Source organism: Streptopelia decaocto (genome assembly GCF_964273445.1).
Source record: "Streptopelia decaocto genome assembly, chromosome: 3".
NCBI classification, from domain to species: Eukaryota; Metazoa; Chordata; class Aves; order Columbiformes; family Columbidae; genus Streptopelia; species Streptopelia decaocto.
The window spans coordinates 57272430-57294102 of record NC_138656.1 but is presented as its reverse complement, the minus strand read 5'-3'; the positions used below and the strand labels follow the sequence as shown (position 1 = coordinate 57294102).

The following is a 21673-nucleotide window of genomic DNA, read 5'->3' as shown; positions in this document are numbered from 1 at the left end:
AGCGACCCTTCGCGCCGCTGTCGTGGCCGCGCTGCGTGAGGCGAGGAGGGCCGGGAGACGTGAAGTGCCTGGAGGCGGCCGAAATCGGTTCCTCCGCCCGCCTGGCAGGCGGAGGCGGCTGCCCGGTTTGTCCCGGGACAGGCTGGGCTGCGCTGCGCCCCGCCTCCTGTGGGGAGCGGCTGCCCGGGCTCCCCGCGCCGCCCGGGCCTGGCCGCGGTTGGCCGGCGCCGAGGCGATTCCCGCCGGCACGGCCGGGTCGCGCAGGTGCTGTCCCCGGCGTCCCGGAGCGTTCGGCTGCGCCTGGAAAGCGCCGTCCCGCCCGCTGTGTGTGCGGCGTCTCGGGGAAAAGGCACAATGCTCGTTTTACGTTGACTAGGAATTAAAAACCGTGTTCCTTCAGATAAAAGCGCGCCTTTGCCCCCTCCCGCCCCCCTTTCTGATACTGCGGGATTCCCATCATAATTCCTGTTGAGACTGTACAGGATGAAGTGCTATTTTTTTCTAGAGTTCATCTATAAGGAGTGGATTGAGGTAGGTGCAGGTACACAAATACATTCAGATGAAAGTTTTCTGTAATTTCTAGCAGAAAGCATAGTCCTTTTTAAACACAGGTAAAACAAGTACAATTCTAATTTGCTAATACAGCAGAATTATACTTTACTTGTATATGTAGAGAACACTGTGAAACGCAAAGTACCCAAAGTACCACCTGTTACTATTGTCTTGCATTAATGTTGAGGACATCAATCACGCCTGTGCTCTGCCAGGTGGAACGTAATATGATCCCTGCCACCTTTGAACTTGCTGCAAACAAACTGAAAAGCAGTTAGTGTTTTCCTGTCACATGCCTCTGTTTTATTTGTTGTATAACAAGTAATGACTCGAAAAGGAGATTAATTTTAGGCATGTTTATGATACCTTCTTAGCATTTTGAAAATATCTGTGAGGGAAAGTGGGATTTGTGTTTCTACAGAGCTTTTATTTTTCATTGATCCTAATCTTTGAAGGCAGTTTGTAGGATAAGGTAAAGTGTGATGGGTAATGTAAAAGAAATGACCCAAAAACCTTAGAGATTCAGTGACCAGGATGAAAAACGTGAGAAAGTTTGGGGGTTTTAGAGGATGTAAGAAAGACTGTGAATTAACCATCCTGTCTTTTAAACAAAAAAGGGATGCCTTTCTTAAAGCTATCCTATGGAAATGGCAGACCAAGTATCCATTTGTATTTTTGTCATCTTTTACCCTGACCTCTTTCCCTAAAGAGTGCTTACCTGAGATGAAATACTGAAAGTGTCACTTAATCAGAGGTGCCTAAGACAGTTGCATCAAGTACTTTAAAAAGTTGCCCTCGGTCATGCACTTACATGTTAAAATTTAAAAAAAAAAAAAAGTCTTTGTATTTGAGGAATGATTCTTCATATTCCTCTTCAAACTCCATTTTAGAGTAAGCTCCCTTGGAGGACACTGGTATGTCACTCTCTATTGCCTGTGCTTGTAACTCATGAGTAATTTTTGTTACTAGTGCTTTTCACTGCAAATTCCAAGAACACACAATTTATTATTATTATCAATAAAAAACTTATTGTCAGATTTGTTGAGCAAAATACTAGAAAGAACTGGGGCACATGGGCTAGTACTGTTCTCAGCACCTCAAATCCATTAAGAGGAGATGAGAATGTGAGAGGAAAACCCACATGAAGGTAGAAAGCTGGAAGCCTTTAGCAGTGCGTATTGCAAAGCACTTCTTCCACAGGTGACTTGTTGAGTGAGTCCTTTTTAATCTGTTACGAACAGATCTTTTCAAAGGGTTCTGGCTTTGAAACATCCACAGCATGGAAAGATGCATTTTTAAAGATGTGATGTCATGATTATTGAAAAAGCAGTGTGTCAATGAATTAGACTTTGTATCATAGGTCAGTTACCTTAGAAACATAAAACTGAGAAAACATCAGAAAATGTTGCGGAGGAGGGATGAATAAAGCCGAACAACTTACAAACCCCCTTCACACAGAATGACATCCAAAGTGAGGGCTCAGATAGGAACCTTGCTCGATACATATGGGGGGATATGCAAAGGTTTCCCTTGCCTTTTTTTATAGCAGTCAAGATTTTTTTCATCTAACCAAACCGACTGTGATTCAGTGCGTGGAAGTCCATTTTTAAGGGACAATGTTGAGATTGACAGATCATCTTTTAGCTGACATTTGGACGTGAGCTGTCTTTTGCTCTGGAGCGTTTGTATGAGTATCATGGAAACTGATTAATTCCCTTAGTCATTTGAGGAGTCCCCCAGGTGAACTCATTCCCTGTTCTACAGCATCTGTTTTCACTCAGACCGTACACCCTCATTAACTCCTCAGCATTTTTTCATTTCATCCTCCTTTCTCAGTGGGTTTTTCTTTTCCTTTAATCTTCTGCCTTGGTAGTTTCATCATATTAGATTCTTTGCTACTCTTCCCATTCCTGGTTTTGGTTTTTTATTGCTCTACTGTTGAGCAGTGATGGGTATTTTGCATTGTTTTCTGAATGTCCCCGCAGCTCGACAGTGGGAGGTGATCTTCCAATGTCTCTGCTGCCTAAAGCGAAGAGAAGCAACAGGTTAGTGGGATATCCGTACTATGCTGTATTCAGAGAATAGTGGGAATATCATATTTTGGGGAGTGGAATATCTCTTGTCAGAAGTAAGTGCTCCATTGCTTTCCTTTTCTCCTTCCAACTCCTTTTCCAGCTCCTGTCTTTAGAGGAGGGGGAGGGAGATTGTTCTCTCCCTATCGGAAGGGGAGGAATCCTTAAGATCTCAGGTTAGTTTACAGCAGAACTATGGGAAATGCAGTTCAAACAAAATTGCAGCTCTCGTATGTTAGAAGGTCAGCCTCTCTGGTTGGAGGATACAGCCTTCAGCTCCTAAATAAGGTTTGGTTCCTGTTAACTTACCAGATTAATAAATTATGTTGAAAATAATCTCCATACTGTGTTGATACATATTTTTAAGCACTGTTCTTTTGCTATCATTAAAAATTCAGCTGCTACTTCAGCTGTAGAATTCACCTCAGTGTAATTTCTGAGCACTTATATCTTCTTTCAAGTCATTATTCATTATTTCTAGTTCCTTCCCCTCCCCAGCCCCTTGTTTAGCTCTGAAGCATGCTATGCATTATAATGACTTCTGCTCTTAGGTCTTTATGGTAATGGCTGTTTACAGGGTCCAGATGAAAAAGAGTACTGCGTGCTGATCCTAGCAGGTGCCATTGTATGTTTGTCTGGAGACACATCAGAACGGGAACAACAGGGGTGTCACAAAACAGAGTTTAGCAGAACTGTGGAGAGCAGGGTGTATTTGGCTTAGCTGCCTCGGGGAGCTGTGTCAACCCCATGTCCTAGACTTTGGGGCATAGAATGGGTGAATGTCCCTGTGGTATTACTTGCCTGTCTTTATGTGCTATTAAATGATCTTCACAATCTGGGACTCATACAAAAAGCTGTGGTGAAACAAAGTAGAATCAAACAAACAGACAAAAAAATCTGTGTTACTGTGCTACTGGAAGCAATGGTAATTTTTCTAAAGCTCTGAGACTAAATATAAAAGATTACTTCTTATGGCATTTCCTGCAGATTTCTGGCCACTTGCACACAGTCTCGGTGGTCACAAATTCCTTGAGAAATGTGTGTGCCCACAAGGTCATTGAAAAGAGTTCGGGTTCTGCCTTTTATGAGGAACTTGTGACATCAGTAAGTAAAGAAGAAATAGGGGAAATACCTCAGCACAGTTTTTCCTGCGCATGACATTGAAAACAACTGGTAACTGCTGCTAATATGCAAAACCTTTTATTTTTTTCACACTTTCTAGTTAACGTTATTCTAACTTTTATTTAGAGCTGATTTTGGCACAGAGAAGCATTTGCAACGCTTGTAGGCTGAAGTGTTCAAAGTGTTGCTCTGAAAGTAGCTGTGGGGTTTTAATGTCACCTCTTACACCCTCAGTGAGATTGAGGGAAGAGCTTTCTATTCTAGCTGGTTATGATTTTCTTCACTGTGTAAAGAACTTTGTGTGCAAAAGACATCTGGTACTTTGTTACGGAGATACAAAGTCAGTGTTTCCTTAAAAATAATTCTGAAGAGTGTGAGAAGCACAAGTCATAAATCAGTATGCTTTATTGTGTGCTTAGAGCTCGACAAAGAACATTTGACCTCGCCATGAGTGTAAGAGGAGTGATACAGAGACATCTTGTGTACTTAAGCCAGTGACAGTATTTTCTGCTTTCCACTCCTGTTTACAGCCTTTCCTGATAAGTTCCCCTTACTCCTTGCCCCAGGGTCTGTGATCCTTACAGCAGGAAAAAGACACTTATAATACCAATATTTCTGTGTCAGTGTTACCCTTTAACCAATTATTTAGAAGGGAGCGGAGTGGGTTAATAAAGCTGACCGGAGCTTCCAGTTCAGCAGGACACTAAAACATACTTTATCAGTAGTCTGAGCCTTGCAGCTCCTTGCTTGGGTGAGACTCCTCAAGTGAATGAACAGCTCAGGTTCAACTGCTCGAGGTAGTTGGGCTGGAAGCCAAGTTGCTGTAGGTTCAGACAGAGCTGGGTTCTATCTGGCTGTAGGTTGGCAGAAGATTGGGCTGTGAATTCAGGGTCTGAACTTGTACCATAAGTGGCTGAGAAATGCTCTGGTGAAGTGCTAACTGTTTTACAAATGCTGCTCATGAAAAATTGTGTTTGAAGTGTTGTTGGGAGGTCAGTGGAATTTCTCACCTCCTCTTCCACTTATATTTTACCTATGTGCATGCTAAATGAAAGACATCCATCTAGAGAGGCAGACTGACTGCATTCACAGATTCTAGCCTTTTCTTATTAAGAGACTATTTTCAGTAACTGCAGCTGTTTTAAAGCTTAAGTTCCTTCATCCCAAAACTATGTGCAGATGAGCAGCATTAATCAGACAACGTTTATTTAGGCAGTAATAGTGACCAGACAACCAGATAAAATTTGTTATAATTTCTTCCAGACTGACATGCTTATGATTAGTTTTAGGTATTCCTCTCTCATGTTCAAAGGACTAGGAAGCCACAGAGTTTTCCACTGCTTCTTGCCTAATCTTCTGGAACTTCTGATAGGAAAACCAAAATGCTTAATAAAATAGAAAGTTCAAATTTGAAGTGAATTGCTTAATCTTTACAGAGACAGAGATGCAGCATGTAAATTGGCAGTTTGTCTCAGTGAGCCTTTTCTTATCTTCTGACAAATTGTGCACACCTCTGCTGAATATCAATGGTGAAAGCAGTTTCATGATGACCCCATATCAAGGGATATGGTTCCCATGAGGTGAAAGACTCCTGTCCATGAGTCAACTGTGAAGAAAACTCCAGACAGAGGCAATCCCAGGTTGCCTGTTGTGGCATTTCCCTAGTATATAGTGGCTGCCATTTTCACAGACAGGGGACTGGAACAGACTGGCTGGTGCAGCAAAGTCATTCCCAACTTCATTCTTAAATACAAATTGAACTACTTTGTTGATGTTCCATATTTGTAAGAAGGACAAATAGAGTTTTCCTGGTTGTTCAGAATCTGTGACTTTTATTGTCTGCTGAGGTGTTATAGCCAGTCAGATAGAAACAGGTCAATACGAGGGTGGAAAATGCAAGCATACAACAGAAAGCTGGTTATGATACAGAAAATGAACCTGAAAGCTAAATAATGGAAATTAATAAAAATTAACCTTTTTTTTTTAGACTAACCAAGTCACACAAAATTTGAAAAGCTGAGGATAAAATGCAATCAGTCAAGTCACATCAACACTTCATATATATTTGGATAATTTTCATGGTACAGTACACTATTTCTTGAGGAAAATGTTAGCTTTTAATCCCTTTTACTATAATTTATTTGCAATTCTGTTAACACAAGCATCTTTGGTTATTTTATCATTTGGGTAATACAGACTACATATCAGAAAAAAGGAGCATACAGAGCAGATAAGACCTATATTGAGGCATTTAAAAATGAGGGGTGGGAGAGGGCAAGGAGAACAGAGCTTCCACACTCCATATGTATCTCTAATTAATGTTAATTTATTTAAAGCTTATTGAACTAGAGTCTGCCCTCAGTGTGATCAGGCATTCAAGGGAGAATATCTACTATGGAGTTTCAGCATGTATGCATTAGTGGGAGTTGTTTGAAAACTCATAAGTATCATGGAGCTCATTAACTGGATTTGTTTTCAGTGCTAGCTGTTTACAGTTGTATTTTCTAATAGGATTTTGTTAGTTAGGTGAGCATGTGTTCTGTGTTCACAGAAATGCGTGCATAAGAGCAATGGAGACTGATATTTAAAAGTAGTCTCACATTCCAGTTTTGTTTTTTCTCACACACGTACCACAAAGCTAAAGCAAAACTGAAGTTTTTTTGTGAACAGAAGTGAGTGTTGGACACAGCCTGTCCCTGTAAAAGTTTCAAATTTACTCAAGTATTTGAACAAAATGGGTAAAAAGAAAGAGTGTTGTATTTGGAGAGCACTACAATCAAATCATGACATGAGTAGATTTTTAGAAGCTAAGTTTTTAGCTTCATAAATGTGAATTTGTAACAAAGCACATGAAATCACTGCTTTCCAAAAGAAAAAAGGTAACTAACTTTGGAGAATGGAAGGGGCAACAGTCTATGGTTATTCTTTGACACCTGTGTCATTTTGTTTGAATGAATATGTTATTAGCATTTTACTTTTTGATACTTTTCTTCAGATAGATCTTATAGGTCTTTAAAACTGCCTTAAAAACAGCAGTGACCTGTGCCAGTAGTCTGGTGGAACACAGCAGCTATCTAGCAGCCAAGACCACCACCCTACAACCAGTGAGAGAAGGAGCCTTATATCTCCGTGATGAGTAGGCAAATTTCTCCCAAATCTTAAACATAACCCAAAACACCAGTTCTCATATGTAAGTTTCATGGGAAACATTCCCTGGGTGTCAAGTTCAGGATTTATTTGCTGCATCTTCCTTAAGATACACAATATCTAGCTAGTGCCTTTGATAATGGACCACCAGTTGTATGCCAGATACTAATCCACATAGAAAAAAGCCATGTATTCAGGCACCCTCTCAAAACCACCCAAACCGTCTTGTACACATAGATTTGTTCTTCTATTATCACATGTAAATGTTTTTTTCCATTTTAGTTGTTTTCAGTACGATATATGTGGTGCTTTTAAATTCAAGTTATGCCTGTTTCTCTCATTACATTTTATGAACAGATTCTTTGTGGTATTGTGTCTCCTCATGCTTTAGAAAGCCCTGCCCATTACTTTTCAGATTGTGGAGGAGTTTCAGACCAAAGACCAAGAGGAGCAAGAAGCAGTGTAATAACACATCCCACAAAGGGAGGAGAACAAATTCGTTTACCTGCAAGACTGAGGGTTGGTGGGGTTTTTTAACTGTTTTTTGTAAATTTTGAAAAATCTTGCAAGAATGGCATTGGGAGATAAATCTCAGTGTTTCTCTCCTTCTCAGCAGCTTTATGACAAGATGATTTTGGCCGAATAGTTTGAAAAGACAGTGAATATGAACTGGTTCACATTGGAATAGTTAATGGAGTTCCTCAGTACAACGCCAGCCATGAACTGAAGAAGCATCAAGAAAAAAATAAAACAGTAAAATAGAGCAAACTGGATAAGGAGTCAAGCTGTTTCACAGCCCCATAGTTTATGGTGAATGTGGAGTGAATAACATATGTTTTCCTTGAAAGGGAAGAAGAATATAGAACAAGGTGTTATCTGTGTCATTGCTGCTGTAAAGGGGTAGCTGCCAAAATAGCAAGAGTATGTGAATGAGGGGAACAGACCAGGAAAGAGAAGGACTGAGGAAATGCCATGGTTTGAAGTTATTTGAACCACCATTTTGGTATGTTACGTTGTTCCTAATACACCAATTAAATACACAGGTCGTGTATGTACAAGCAAACATAGGTAGGCTTTCATTCTGCTTGCTAGTCATTATTTGTTTTTTGACAGTTTGACTTGTTTATTTAGGCGTGCCGTTCTGCTTCACTAAAACAAGGTTTTGCAAAGGCTTTTACAAAAAGAATTGCCTGTACTTCTAACTTGTGCTGCATCCACTATTAACATTATATAAATCATTATAAACCTACTCCTAGGACATTTCCTCACTGTTGGTACCGCCGTTGCAGGTGCCCCAGTGGTACCAGTGACCTGGGCAGGCTGGTGTGCGTGGGAAGGGGTGAGCAGGGAGCGTGGGCAGGCCAGAAACATCTCCACAGTTTGTAAAGCAGGGCGTGGGGTGGAAAGGCTCAGCAAAGCTGTGGGGTTTGGGGGGCAGCCAGCTCCTGGGGTGTAATAATTACAGTGCCATGTAAAACAAACTTTGTAGGGGGAAGTGGGGGCTGGAGCCTGACGCCACTGTGCGTGTTTTCCTCTGAGCCACCAGCCAAAAGCAACAGCCCTACTTCTGTCAGGCACCCAGTCCACTGTCATTCACCTCATGCAATGTCTGCTACCTGCTGTTTCCATTACCTCTCTTCATTAGCTCTTTGGAATTGCCTTCTTTGCTGCCCTCATCACCAGCTTTATTTTCTATTCCTTACAGTGCCATTACCCTTCCTCTTCTTTGTCCCTACCCCTCCCCTGCTTTGTTCTCTGATGCTTTTTGCCCAGCTGGTTTGCTGATGGTTCCTTTCTGTTATGAGCAATCCTGATGCATAGGGAGAGTTACCGCTTGGTTATTCCCTGCAATAGCTTCCTGTGTCTATTTAAAAAAAATGGGTGCAATGACAGCTTTCCTGTGCTCTTCTTACAGAGTAGCTCTCTTGAATAATATTCCCTGCATATTTTGGTAGAAGTTCAGCTGAATTCCCTCTGTAGTCCTTCCAGACATTTGCAATAGACTTCATCTGGTCCTGGAGATTTATTGCAAACCCCAGGGAAGGCCAGAACTGGTACGGATCTTTTCCACATGGAAACGCTGATGCACAGAGTTCATAGCATGCCTGAATAAAAGCAGAGGTACTCTGTGAGCCTAAAAATGCCTCTCAGAAGACGAAGTAACTAAACTCAGTTTAATCCTAGAAGCTGCTGCTTAGAAGGCTGCCTCGAGACTGGAACTGAAGGCTGGGATGGGCCAGGGTGCAACATATGGCAGAGAAACTGCTATAAAATGACTACTTTTAAGCAATGTTCTGCCTCAAGAGAAAGATCTGTGTATGTTGACTAGAGTTATTAGATTAATATATTTTTTTTAACGATCATCTGCACTTGAACTGCTGCCTCGTGCTGGCTATTAAGTTAGTGGTGGCTGGAGTCCCACAGGAGAAAACTGCACAGCTGCAGGTGTCTGTGCAAGCTCCCTTGCCACCACCCAATACAACATTTACTTGTCACTTGGTTGGGTTTTGGGTGTGTGGTTTTGGGTTTTTGTTTTTGTTTCCCCCCCCACCATGACACATAATCCCCTTCATGAAGGGCTGTTTTATTTTACTATTAAAAATGATTTAAGGCCACTAGTCATTTTTATGAGATACTAACACTAGATAATTACAATCTAAATGTAGTAGCTCACTCAGAGGGGAGCTGTGCCTGACAGACCTACAAGCACAGCTTTTCTGAACTCAACTCTTGCTCTAGGAGCAGACCCTCAATCCCCTCTGAACCTGCTGCAGTCTCTGCAAGCTGCCCTTTTCTCATGCTGATTTTACACCACATCCAAACAGATCCTAGCTCCTGCAGTCACCCTGTAGACTTATTTACATTATAGTACTCTGTGGATAACAACCTCCTCTTACTGATTGCAAAATTGGTTTAAATTCTGGAAGACTTTCATAAACGCTTGAATTGTGGTTTTGTTTGTTTGGGATCTTTTTGTTGTTTCCTTTCTGCCAAGCATTAAGACTGTTTATAAGCAGCAGCTAGATTGGCACTAGTTCTTACCCTAGTAAAGTTTATCTGTTGCCAAGTAAGCATAAACATGCTCATACTAGAGAAGAACTGTTCTTTCTGTACCTACCTCCTTCCCCAGGTTTTGTCTTGAAAAAAAAGAAAAAGTCTTTGCTGCAAATTTGGTAGGTGTGATAGGGAACCAGCCAGAAAAGTGTCACTACTTAAACAGGGAAGACAAATGAAGCATCTCCTTACTTCCCAAACTTCTTTGCAGGCATAATGAGTCCTGAGCAGTGTGACCCTTGTGTGTGAAATCAGGCAGGAACCTTCTGGGGCAATGTCAAGCTCAGCAGCTCCATCACAACAGCAAGCGGCCTGGTTTGTGTTTTGCTGCTATATTGCAACAGATGCTATGTTTAACTTTTTTGTTCTCTTCCAGCTGTTGATTTTTTTAAACAAAAGATTTAGTGAGCTTAAAAATACTAGTCAGCTAGTCGGGAACTAGTCAACAATCAGAAAACCATCCCTCACCCCTGTATGGCCTTCATTTTTGAGGTACCTTCCCCTTTGGCAATAGTTTAACTTGATGAATCATTCTGTTATTTGATGCACCAAATTTGACAAAATCCAGTGTCTGGCTTGGAAATAATTTGATTTAAAATAATAAAATAAATGTAAATAGATTAACATAGGATAAACAGTGAGGCTGTCTTGTTTTGGGCTTCTGAAGGTCTGTGTTTGCATTATCATAGTAGCAGGTTTAAAAAAGAAAAAAAAGATGGGATTCTCCCATAAATATTTTGAAGGGCTTTAAGAAATGCCAGTAGACATTTCAAATTCCTAGTATAGTTGTGAGTGCTGAAAATATCATAAGGGGATGCCATCCCAGGCAAAGCCCTCCAGTCTTACAGAATGGCAAAGAGACACTGGCAATGACATCCTCCTGCCCTGGCAGGAGATGCAGCATCTCAGAGATCACAGAACCTTAGTCAACCTGGTGTCCCCCGGCTCCCCGGGACTCACCATATTGATGCCGGCCTTAGCGCGGATGCCCACTCGGCATAGCGAGCCAACAAAGTGAACACAGTGCCAGTTACATTACGTGTGTAATAAATTTTCATGCGTCCAAAAAGGTCTAGATGAGCAGGCAATGCCAAAGAATCATATGGGAGCAGAGAGATACTCTCTAAAGCAGAACAGTAAGCATAATGAAGCATTTAATCTTCCCATTTAGTAAGATTAAGAGATTAACTTATGTCTATCTAGATTTACAAATATTACAAAAAGCTGGTGGTTTGTGTTTCATACAGCAATATTATTTGCTATTTATTTTAACATTATTATTGTCCTAAGATAATTCACAGTTTTAGAAGCTGCTACCACTCTTGTATACAAAAAGCTATAAAGTACAACAGCTAGTACCTTAACTAACCTAATCCAGTTATCTTCACGTAATTACAGTTCTGAACAAAGCCTGGTATTTAGCTTCTGCATTATAAGTACTGTTATGTTTAGCACCCAGTTTAACCTACAACTGTCAGTTTAACAGGCTGATTTTTGTCAGATATTCTACTGTAAATGGTCACAAATAAAAAGCTTGCCTTTCAATTTATCAAGGTCTTGTTTTCAGTCTCTCTATCCTCTCCTTTTGTACAGAACAGTTAAGAGTGTTCTCTTCACAGTCCCTATTCTGTAAACTCTCGTCTGATGTCCCACTATTTTCAAGTGTCCTGTGGGTGACCCAATCCATTAGTCACTGAGGCATCATATAATTGCAGGTGGCTGTGGGTGGATGCTATGACAAGCGATTTAATATGTACCTCTTGCATGTACCTTTGCAAACTGTCAGGAGCTCTGGAGTTGAGCATCAGCTGTAGGGGCTGGGGAAGGGGGGAGGCCCAAGGGAGGAAAAGGAAGCTGGGTGGGGGCTGGGGATTGCAGTTTTGCTTTTAAGTGAATTTCAGCATCAAATTCTTTCCTCAGAAGCTGGGTTCCATTCTCAGCCCTCCTGCCTTCTTCGCACATGACAATTCATTTGTCCCTCAGTTTTCTTATTGATGAGATACAGAGAGAATACTCACACACCCTGGTACAGGTCTTTCACAGCAAAAGGTAAAAATACTTGCTCATCTGTCCATCCCCACACTAACATTTCCTGCAAGGAAGCCTATAGAAAAAAAAATCATGTGCATTCAGAGCAGGTTAATTGACTGAAACCACATGTGTAGAAATTGTGTTTCTGGAGATCTCACCTGGTCCTCGCCTTCATATTGCTCCAGCCTTTCCCAGCTCAGGGCAGACATTGTTTGCAGACAGGAAGAAGTCTGAAGAAACAGCAAGACACTCTGAACACCAGCCCACAGCACACTCCTTGAGCCAGACACCCCCAGGCAGCTGTTTCAGTCCCAGGGCACTTGACCTGCTTTGGTTTAGACAATGTATGGTACTCTTCCTCCCCTGAGCTCCGTGCCACGTTTACAGACACGGCCTTCCCATTGGTCACCCCTTTGTGTAAATGGGACTGCACAACCCACCGACTCCACGATACCAGCATCAGGTCCAACTTCCACTCATCCCAACAGCTTCAGCTCATCCTTTCTAGGTAGTCCAGCACAGAGGCATTTTCCTAAGAGATATGTTATGGCTGAAAGTGCATAAGGGTTCCAAACCAGTTATTTCTGGTGGGGACCCAATAGCCAAACAAAATTAACCTAACCAAGGCCCCTTGTTCTCATTGCTTCTAGCCTTTGGAACTCAAAAACCTCAAAGGAGGTCTTTACCTTTTAAATTATTCTTCTTTTCTCTCTGGTCACAGACTTTCTCTGCCTTTCCAAACTCTTCAGGCACTCTTCTGCTGGCCCAGCCAAGCCTCTTCTAAGCAGAACAAAGACAAATGTTCTCTTCTGTATCCCATGCTCCTCCCTTCCCCATGTTAAAGAACCCACCTGGTTACCAACCCACTTGGCAGATCATTTTTTCTCAGTTTGATGTCTTTTTTTTTTTTTTTTTTCCATAGACTTGTCAGCCCATGGGGACTGGTTCAGCAACCTTAAGTAGCACAATGTACACTCCTATATGCATGCATACATATATATCACCTGTCCCCCATTCCTTGCTCCTGGCGAGTGTCTTTGGGGACAGGCTAATAACGAAGGTCAAATAACTAACATACAATTCAAAAGCAAGCAAGCCACTTAATACTTTATTTTCTTTTTTAGAAGACTCCACAATCTTTCTGTATTTTCTGTTATTTTGTACTCATACCATTTGTTATTATTCTGCTGAGATACCCTCTAACAAAGCTCTAACAGAGCTCTGCCTAGGGAGGGCTTTGGTCCCTGCAGACAGCTGTGTGCCACTGGGCTGGAGGTAGTTTTGGCCAGTCCCAACTGGCAGTGTGTCTGGTGTACGTCAAACTAAACCACAGCACAAGTGATGCATCTCTGTCTTTACAAGGCTGTTAGTCTGAATGATTCTGCTGCATGAAACAAGACTAATTTTGGTAGCAGTAAAATTGATGTATATTCTTTAACTGGAATTTACAGAATAAAGTGTATGTTATAGGAATAATTCCTCAACTACTTTGTCATAGAAAACAGCAGTTTCTCAGTAATGTAAGAAATTCAGTACTCATGCAAAGTCAGGCCTCTTATAGCACTAAAGAATAGTCTCATTGCAGCAGACAGTACCCTTCCAAAAATGTATCAGACATCACAACAACAATGAAATTCACTGCTGCAGCCTAATCCCAGGTGGGATTAACCACAGACAAGAAATACAGGTAGCATTCCCCTTTGTATAGCTACATTTTTATTGTTAAAAAAATAAATTTAGTATTTTAGCAGTAATGGAATCAGCTGTTAAACCCAACAGCTAGGGCATTTAATGTCTTTTAGAAAGTCACTAGGATAATGACAGCGTTTGGCTCATCCTCGCAGAAAAGCAGCACTCCAGAGATTAATTATTCAGCTATGACAAACAAAATTCAGGAGGGCACTACTCAAGTCTTACTCTAACTTGCTATTCTTAAGACTGCATCTTCAGTATGAAGATTTTCTGTTGCTCTCAACCCACCCACCCACCCTTACTATGCCACTATTCATGTCTAATTGGAAAAAAAAAACCCAAACACAAATACCAAAGACAATCTAATTTCTATTCTGGGTCAACACCATGCTGACACAAAGCCAGGAATACACAGTAGTGCTGTGCTCTACTACTGATTTGCAGTCAGGAGGGTTCCATCAACTACGAGCTGGACTGACCTGAATAATGAAAGCTCACAACATATGCAGAGCCTTTGCTGGTTTGCAGTCACTGGCACCATTATACCCTTCAGTTGTGATGCCTGCTCCATGGAAGACACACTGACACTTCCTCATTCCTCAGCTGGCCTGTGTGTGTGTGTGTGTGTGTGTGTGTGTGTGTGTGTGTGTGTGTGTGTGTGTGTGTGTGTGTGTGTGTGTGTGTGTGTGTGTGTGTGTGTGTGTTAATGAAAAGCTATAAGGAGGATCTGCCTCAAACTGCATCACCCTGTTAAAAAGCAACATGATGATTTCAAAGAAAAAAAATTAAATAGTCCAGTGGATATACATAAATATTTATTATCAGTTTAACTTCATTTTACTAGACGTCTTTAAACAGTTACTTTTTGCCAAAATGTTGCATCTCTGACACGATTGCTACCATTATAGCTTCCCTGCACTGGGAATGACAACTTACACTTGGATTCCAAAACGATCTGGTCAAGATAGAGAACCTTCAACTTCAGTGCATATGGAGCTATTTAAAGATTGGTAAAAAGATCCCCCTTTCCCCCTTCCCAAATTAAGAGACTGTTACAAAGAGATTTCATTACCAAAAAGTGAATATACAAATGCTAAAAAAAAAATGCTGGCTTGAAAAAGTGATTTCAGAATTTACTGTACACATTGTAACAATTTATTATATAAGCTGCTTCTACATGCAAGCAGATCTTACATTTGGTGTAAAACATTTATACACATTCTGTACAATTTGTACATATTTAAATGGCTGTATCAAACAACACTGTGCTATGGAATTTTGGAAGCGAACAACTAAAATTGGGAGGAGAAAAAGACAAGGTTTATAAAACATGAACAAAACTCATGACACTGAAAAGCATCTAGATTTAAGCTTAGCCTTGTTTGGTTTGGTTTCAGGTTATTCAGGCAGATCCAGATTTTCCTTCTAGCACACAAAAGTAACACCGATGCAAAACAGAATAAGGCAACTATTTGTCCAGCAGACTGTACCCGTCACTTAGAATGGCTTATTGGTAAAATGCCTCTTTTTTTTTTTTGCTAACATGTTTATGTTATAGGCACATTTTAGCAAAAACTGCATTTTGGCTTTCCCGCTTGCTTATGGCATTAAATGGATTACTATAGTTGGTGCCCACTGTGAAGAGGATTGGCAGTGGCTTTTTGTTTTGAAAAGCCCGGGCCTCAAATGATACTTCCGAAGTCCAAAAAGAGGACACTGGGCCGCTTGACAAGAGATGATGATCAAACCACAGAGTTTGTGTGAACTAAGGGTGTTATGCAGCAATTTTGTCACCTTTTAGTTTACATTAGAAGGTAACAAAAAATAAACCCAAACCAATAGCATACCATCCTACTACATGAAGACCTGAGCTGAGCTGGAATTTGGGGCATTCTACTAGTTTGGTTAGACGTGGCAGTGTCCCCTCTGCTGAAACACCTACAACTCCCAGAGGGGTGAAAGGGAAGCTGGCCCTGCACAGCACTGAGGAACACCAGCGCCTTATGGTGTGACACTGGGGGGCTGTCAACGTGCTGGTATGGAAAACTGTTTTTTCACACCTTCCTGAATGGCTCTTTCCTTGTTTGTACTTCATCTTTTTATACAGTGCATAGCAAGAAAGAAAGAGCCTGACATAAGCTCCGGGGTGTTGTGCCACAAATATAAGATTTAGTTAGAAGGGAAAAAAAAAAAAAAAGAAAAGGAAGAATTACTGGTATGTCCCAGGAGTCATAATGGAGCAGTGTGCCATGGCTGTGTATGGGAAGCAAAACTCAGGACAAAGTGGTCATTCAGGAGATTATCATGAACATGTACCAGAAATATAGAAGAATATAATTCCTCCTGGCTACTGAATCACTAGAGCTGAATATAATGAGCATTAAAGTCATTTTCTCAAGCTTGTCTGCTTTCCCACTTGAAAAAATATATATAAATTTGTAACTCCGATGTTAAGAGTTTATGGAAGAACATCTGATAGACTCAAGTCTGCATGAAGTCCATGGCAACATACCAGTTTGATAATTTAGAGCCCTATAACTGACAACATGATCTGTTTTTATTTAAATAATTATACAAATGGGAGAGCATTCAAGATCGAGAACTTTATCTTATCATTAGGCTGATAAAGTAAAATTTTAAATAATTCTTTTTTTCTACAACTGATTTTTGTTGTTGTGGGGGTACTTTTCGTGTGGTGTTTTTTTTTTTTTTCTGGCAAAGGCTAACAAGTTTTATTAGCATTGCCCCCAGATCAGAAAAGCACTTCGGAGTTTTCTTTATTGTTGACTACTCCTTATTCTCTACATCACAGGAAAGCGGCTGAGTGCCTGCCTCAGCTTCTGTGCAATCTGAAACAGAGAAACAGAACATACTCAATACATAGTTACTTTACACAACACAGAAATATGACTGCAGGCCAAGAAATTAAATGAATAGTTCCCTCATTTTCTGAAAATCTGCTGTTTTTACTGTACATTTTGTGTATGGAGGATTCTCAAAGCATTCCATTGTAAAGACTTTTCTTCTCATATACACGCTTTCTGCCTTGTTCATTTTGTGCTTTCACTGTTCAGGTTGTGTTGCAGGAAGTATTGTGGGCAGGGCTGTCATCCTGCCTGTGAGGTTACCTAGCACTGTACTATGCAGGAGCGCTACAGGAACAGAACCAGATTTTCCATTAAATCCATTTCCCTGCTGAAACAGGGCCACACATCGGAACAGAGCTCCCATGCTCCCCCCGCAGCTCTCGTGGCAGCCAGCGCCCCACATGTGAACATGGAGCTGGTCCCTGTACTGGGGGAGGGAGGACTGGCACAAGGAGGCTGGTGAGGCTGCAGGCGGAAGAACTGGGACAGGCTGGACAACAAACTGAAAGAAGGTAAGGGGTAACCTATGCCTAAACCCATCAGATGTGCCAGAGAAACTGAGCAAGGTGACCTGATGAGAGACCTGAAGTTCTCATCCACTGAAGACAACTCTGAAGCCTCACTGGCAGCTTTCACTGCTGTGAAGGGCAACCAGTTGCTTATATTACTCCTTCAAGTGACAGAAGTCAGGTTCCAGCACATGCAAACTCACCTTTTACCAGCATATCACATTAGAAAATTTCCTCTTGGGCTTCATTTAAAAAACCACAAGGAATACATACATAAGAACAATTTTAAATGCCAGCTAAGGCTGTAGGTCACATGTTCAGAGTTAACATATTTAAGTCACCTAAACCACTCCAGTCTCCCCCGCCCCACATTTGCATACATCAGGTCTTAAATCGCAGCAGCTTCCCCTCAAGGGAAGTTTTGTTCAAATGGTTTACTGTTGTATGAAATGCAGCAGGTCTGTCCTACTGCGTATCACAGAACTAAATTTCTTTGTAACCTTAGGACTGGCACTGGAAGACAAAAATAAACACTTTTTTAGGTCTAATATGATGTAGTCATGTGCACAGGAATAGTATCTATAGGAATATTATTTTAAGTCACTTTTTTACTTTTTAGATGTACAATTCTTCAAATATGTTATCTCTGGGAGAGGCTCATACAAAAAGATCGTTAATTACTACGAGTATTTCTGATAAAAAGTAGCAACATAATATGTGCCAGGAAACTAGCACTGAAATACTACACCTTACCGTTTCATAAAACTGTGCCTGCTGCTCCAGATACAGACGAATGACACTGTTGTAGTCATAAATCCGGTTACTGTGGAAGTGATTCATCTCAGCTGCAATTAGACCCAGGAGGCAAATTATTTAAGAAAGACATTTGTAATTACGAACAGTTTCACCCAGTTCAGATTAGTTACTGTGCAAAGAACTCAGTGTCCAGCCCTGCCAGCACAGTCAGTGCTCTCAAGCTTCTACAACCCATTTTGCCTGCAGCACTCCAGGTATGACGCAACAGTTCATAAAATTGGTAGAGTGGCAATTACTCACTGCTAAAATATGGACGCTTCCTGGAAAAATGAACAATATTCAGGTGTACAAAGACTTGATGAAGAATACACCAGAATTTTCTCCTAGTGAGTTTATTTCCTGGAGTTTTTCCAACAGAATTTGGCTAGGACATTCAGATTTCCAAGGGTATAGATATCAAATCATAAGCCAGAGCTGTAATTACTCAGCTCAAAAAAAAGATCAGCCAGTAGCATTTGACCTGTTCTTGACTGAAGCTGTTTCAGTAGGAACCCAAGAAACAGCACAACTGAATCTGTGACACCTTTCATCACTTTCTGCATCTCTCATCACATCACAGCTTATGGCTGAAATAAAAAGTTCAATACGTTTTGAGATACCAATAGAGGGAGAAGAAATATTCTGGATTGTAAAAGTCATCCTAGAGGTCTCTTCCATGATTAACACTTACACAGCACAGTCCTATTGCATCACTATGACCAGGAAGAAGGAGAGGATAGGGAGTTTTATTATTTATTTCAAAATAAGTTTTGTGCACTGCTCTGACTTTGTCCTGCAAAATACAGAGTAGTCTTGGCTTTAAGTTAGCTGGAAAACAAACAAACAAACAAACAAAAACCACAACTCCCCTCAGCAGTGAGTATTCCCATTGAGGTCAGTAACAGGATGCACTTAAGGGCTTGGTATCCTGCAGGACTGAGCTATGACTCCTCACTTCCCTGTTTTTTCAAGTGCAGCGTGCAACATCTCATATTTACTACATCTCTAACCTAAAGAGGAAAAAGTTCATTCGAAGAACATCCAGGAAAAAAATAAAAAAATCTTATCGACAAGAACATGAATCTAAACTGGATCATGTCTGACTAAAGCAAGAGACAGAAAAAACACTTCTGCACATGATGGAACTGCTTCCTGCACCAGGGCCCATGCTGCTTCTTTGAGACATTATCATCACTTCAAAATGAAAGAATCAGTCTGGGGTGGCTGTTGAAGGTGGTGGTGGTTGTTGTGGTTTTGTTTGTTTGTTGTTTTGGGGTTTTTTGGTTTTTGTGTTTTTTTTTTTTTTTGTGGTTTTGTGGTGGGTTTTTTGGTGGTGTTGTTTTTGTGGGTTTTGTTTGTTTAATTTTATTTTATATGTCTCTTTTGCAATAGCAATATGAGATTTGAAAGAAAATGGGCAAAACTACCACAATTTTGGGAAAATCTACGCAGGTCACAAAGAAAACAAACAAAACCAACCACACCTATCATTCCTGATAGAACAAAGATTCTCTTTTTCTCTTTTCAAAGTTTGTTACTTAAGGGATGTCCTTCAGCAGTCTACAACATTTCACTTAGCCCAAAATTCAGTTTACCTTGTAGTGCATAAGCCATGGTGCTCACACGTTTCACCATATTCTGTTTGTCTTGTGGCGTTATTTTACTTGTTGCAACTAATTTATCACTTTCCTTCACTTTTTCTATTGCTCCCTGTAGAAACCAAATGCAGAAAGATTAAGGGAGTAGATTAAAAGAGTAGTGAACCTGAAGGTCTTTACAGTAATTTAAAATGCTGCTGACCACAGTTTGAGCTTGTCCACTACACACATACATATATATACACACACAATGACCGATTCTGCCTTCCCACATTTTCACCCAAAGTTTGTTATTTTGCTCTGTTGCTTTCAAGAGTCCTAACAGCTTGCAAAAAGTGACTTCAAACACAAGCATGAACACAGTCACACACAAGCATATATACAGAAAGGACAAAAGGACCAAGTTTCAAAATACAGCTGACCAACAAAACAGACGTCCAAAAGCCTCAAACTATCAGATGCCTGCAGAACCTTTTTTGTACATTATACAAGGTGAGACAAACTATTATCCAAGACACTACAGCTCATAGCAATTTATAACTTTCAATTCAGGGAAATCCTTGTGTCACATAAACAACAAGCATAAAAAGAAACACCTTCCCCTTCACAATGTATTTGTGCCAAGAGACTATTTACACGTCTTGGCAGTATGCTTATGTTTTGAGTTTTCAAATCATTTATTCTCCTTTTATGGTATTTTTTCCCCCAAGGATTCTGTGGGATGATGGACTGTAAGTGTCCTGAAGAAAGAACACACAAATCTGATAGGCTTTTATCTTTATTGCTCTCATACGTGTGTTATTGCTTTATACATTTAACACTTCAAGTGGTAAAAAAAAATACTTGTGTACTCTTTTAATAATTGAAAATTTTTAGTTTCCTGAAAACTGGTTTACAGCAGACACATGAACATAAGGAAAACTTTAGAACCTAAAAAAAGCAGACTATCCAAAACTAGATTCAATGGCTACATTCATTGTTTTATTATTTGATGGCTTTCATATTAGAGAGAATGAAGTGGTTGTTTTTTGTTGCGAGTGTTTGGGGTTTTTCGTATTTTCCCCCTCCTTCCCCCCCAAAAAAAGTTAGTCCTATTTTCTGTTTTTTAATATTAAAGAAACTTCTAGGTCAGGGGTGTCAAACTCATTTTCACCAGGGGCCACACCAGCTCACAGTTGCCTTCAAAGGGCCAAATGTCATTTTAAGGCTGTATGAATGTAACTACTCCTACATTTATACAGTCCTAAAATTACATGAGTTTGACACCCTTGTTCTACACAGTGCATGATTATTTAGACATACTAGTAAGCTAGCCATGCTAAGTGTACACAATTCTTCCTACAACACTGCTATGGTTTAGTATCAGCTACCATGTAAGACTCAAATACTACAAATTTACACTACTCCTGTTCACCACATTGGGACATGAAGTTAACCTGAAGAGAAAACTGAAGCTTGTAGTGCTGTACTATAGCAGAAGGTCACGATAGTCTCAAATCTCAAGACAAGTTCTACCTTCCCTATAAGTATTTTTTGTTTTAAAAATCAACATGCCAGTTTACATAGAAGCTTTCGGTGTTTCTGGAAGCAGGGGCCAAGCTGCGGCACAAATGCAGTGTACCATACCACCACTTCTGATGCTGTGTATCTTCCCACTGCCCACCCTTAAAAGGAAAGGCTCCTCACATACCTTATGTGCTCCTATGATGTCAGGGAAGCAACCAAGAAATCCCTTGTATTCATGATTTGTTTCCATCAAAAAGTGAAGATCTTTCTTTGGCTAATAAACAAAGGGTAAGCGTTAGTAAAAGTATCTGAGGCATATTAACATCACAGAAAAGAATCTATGATGCCAAAAAAAGGGTGAGGGGAGAAAAGGGAAGGAAAGAACAGAAAAAAAATATTGCTAGATTTTCGTATTTTAAAAGGTCCTTATTAAAATATAAGCTCTTTGGACTAAGGCACTGAGCACCAGCGAGCAGGTGCCTCTGTTCTTTGTTTTCCTCCATATCAGCTTATTAAGTGAGGGGTTTTGCCTCAAATTTTCACTGAAGAGGAGCTACTAGTCCTAGCAACAGCACTATTAAGCAACAATGTCATTACATAGACAGATAGGTACACGCACAAGTACATCTCCTTAGTCGCTGACTTGGAAAACTGTTTTAAGAACTTCCAGCAAGATCAAGAGGATCTGCATTTTGGAAACTTTAAGCTTAATGCACTAAACATCAATT

At 40.5% G+C, this 21673-nt stretch overlaps 1 protein-coding gene and 1 long non-coding RNA gene across 3 annotated transcripts in view; one reads left to right on the top strand and one right to left on the bottom strand.

Moving 5' to 3' along the window:
* Positions 1-13943: 13943 nt before the first annotated feature.
* LOC309438438 lies at positions 13944-15499 on the top strand. Its single transcript, XR_014183795.1, has 2 exons — positions 13944-14304; positions 14385-15499. It is a non-coding gene; the product is annotated as an uncharacterized lncRNA (long non-coding RNA).
* The window catches only part of SNX9 (sorting nexin 9), a 64321-nt gene continuing 57111 nt past the window's right edge, over positions 14464-21673 (bottom strand). For both annotated transcript variants that reach the window (XM_082049811.1, XM_082049812.1), the window contains exons 15-18: positions 21130-21219; positions 19437-19551; positions 17800-17891; positions 14464-16519 (exon numbers count right to left, since the gene is read on the bottom strand). In XM_082049811.1, the coding sequence (XP_081905937.1) occupies positions 16472-16519; positions 17800-17891; positions 19437-19551; positions 21130-21219 (345 nt within the window). In that variant the 3' untranslated portion in view covers positions 14464-16471. The remainder of the gene's footprint in view (positions 16520-17799; positions 17892-19436; positions 19552-21129; positions 21220-21673) is intronic.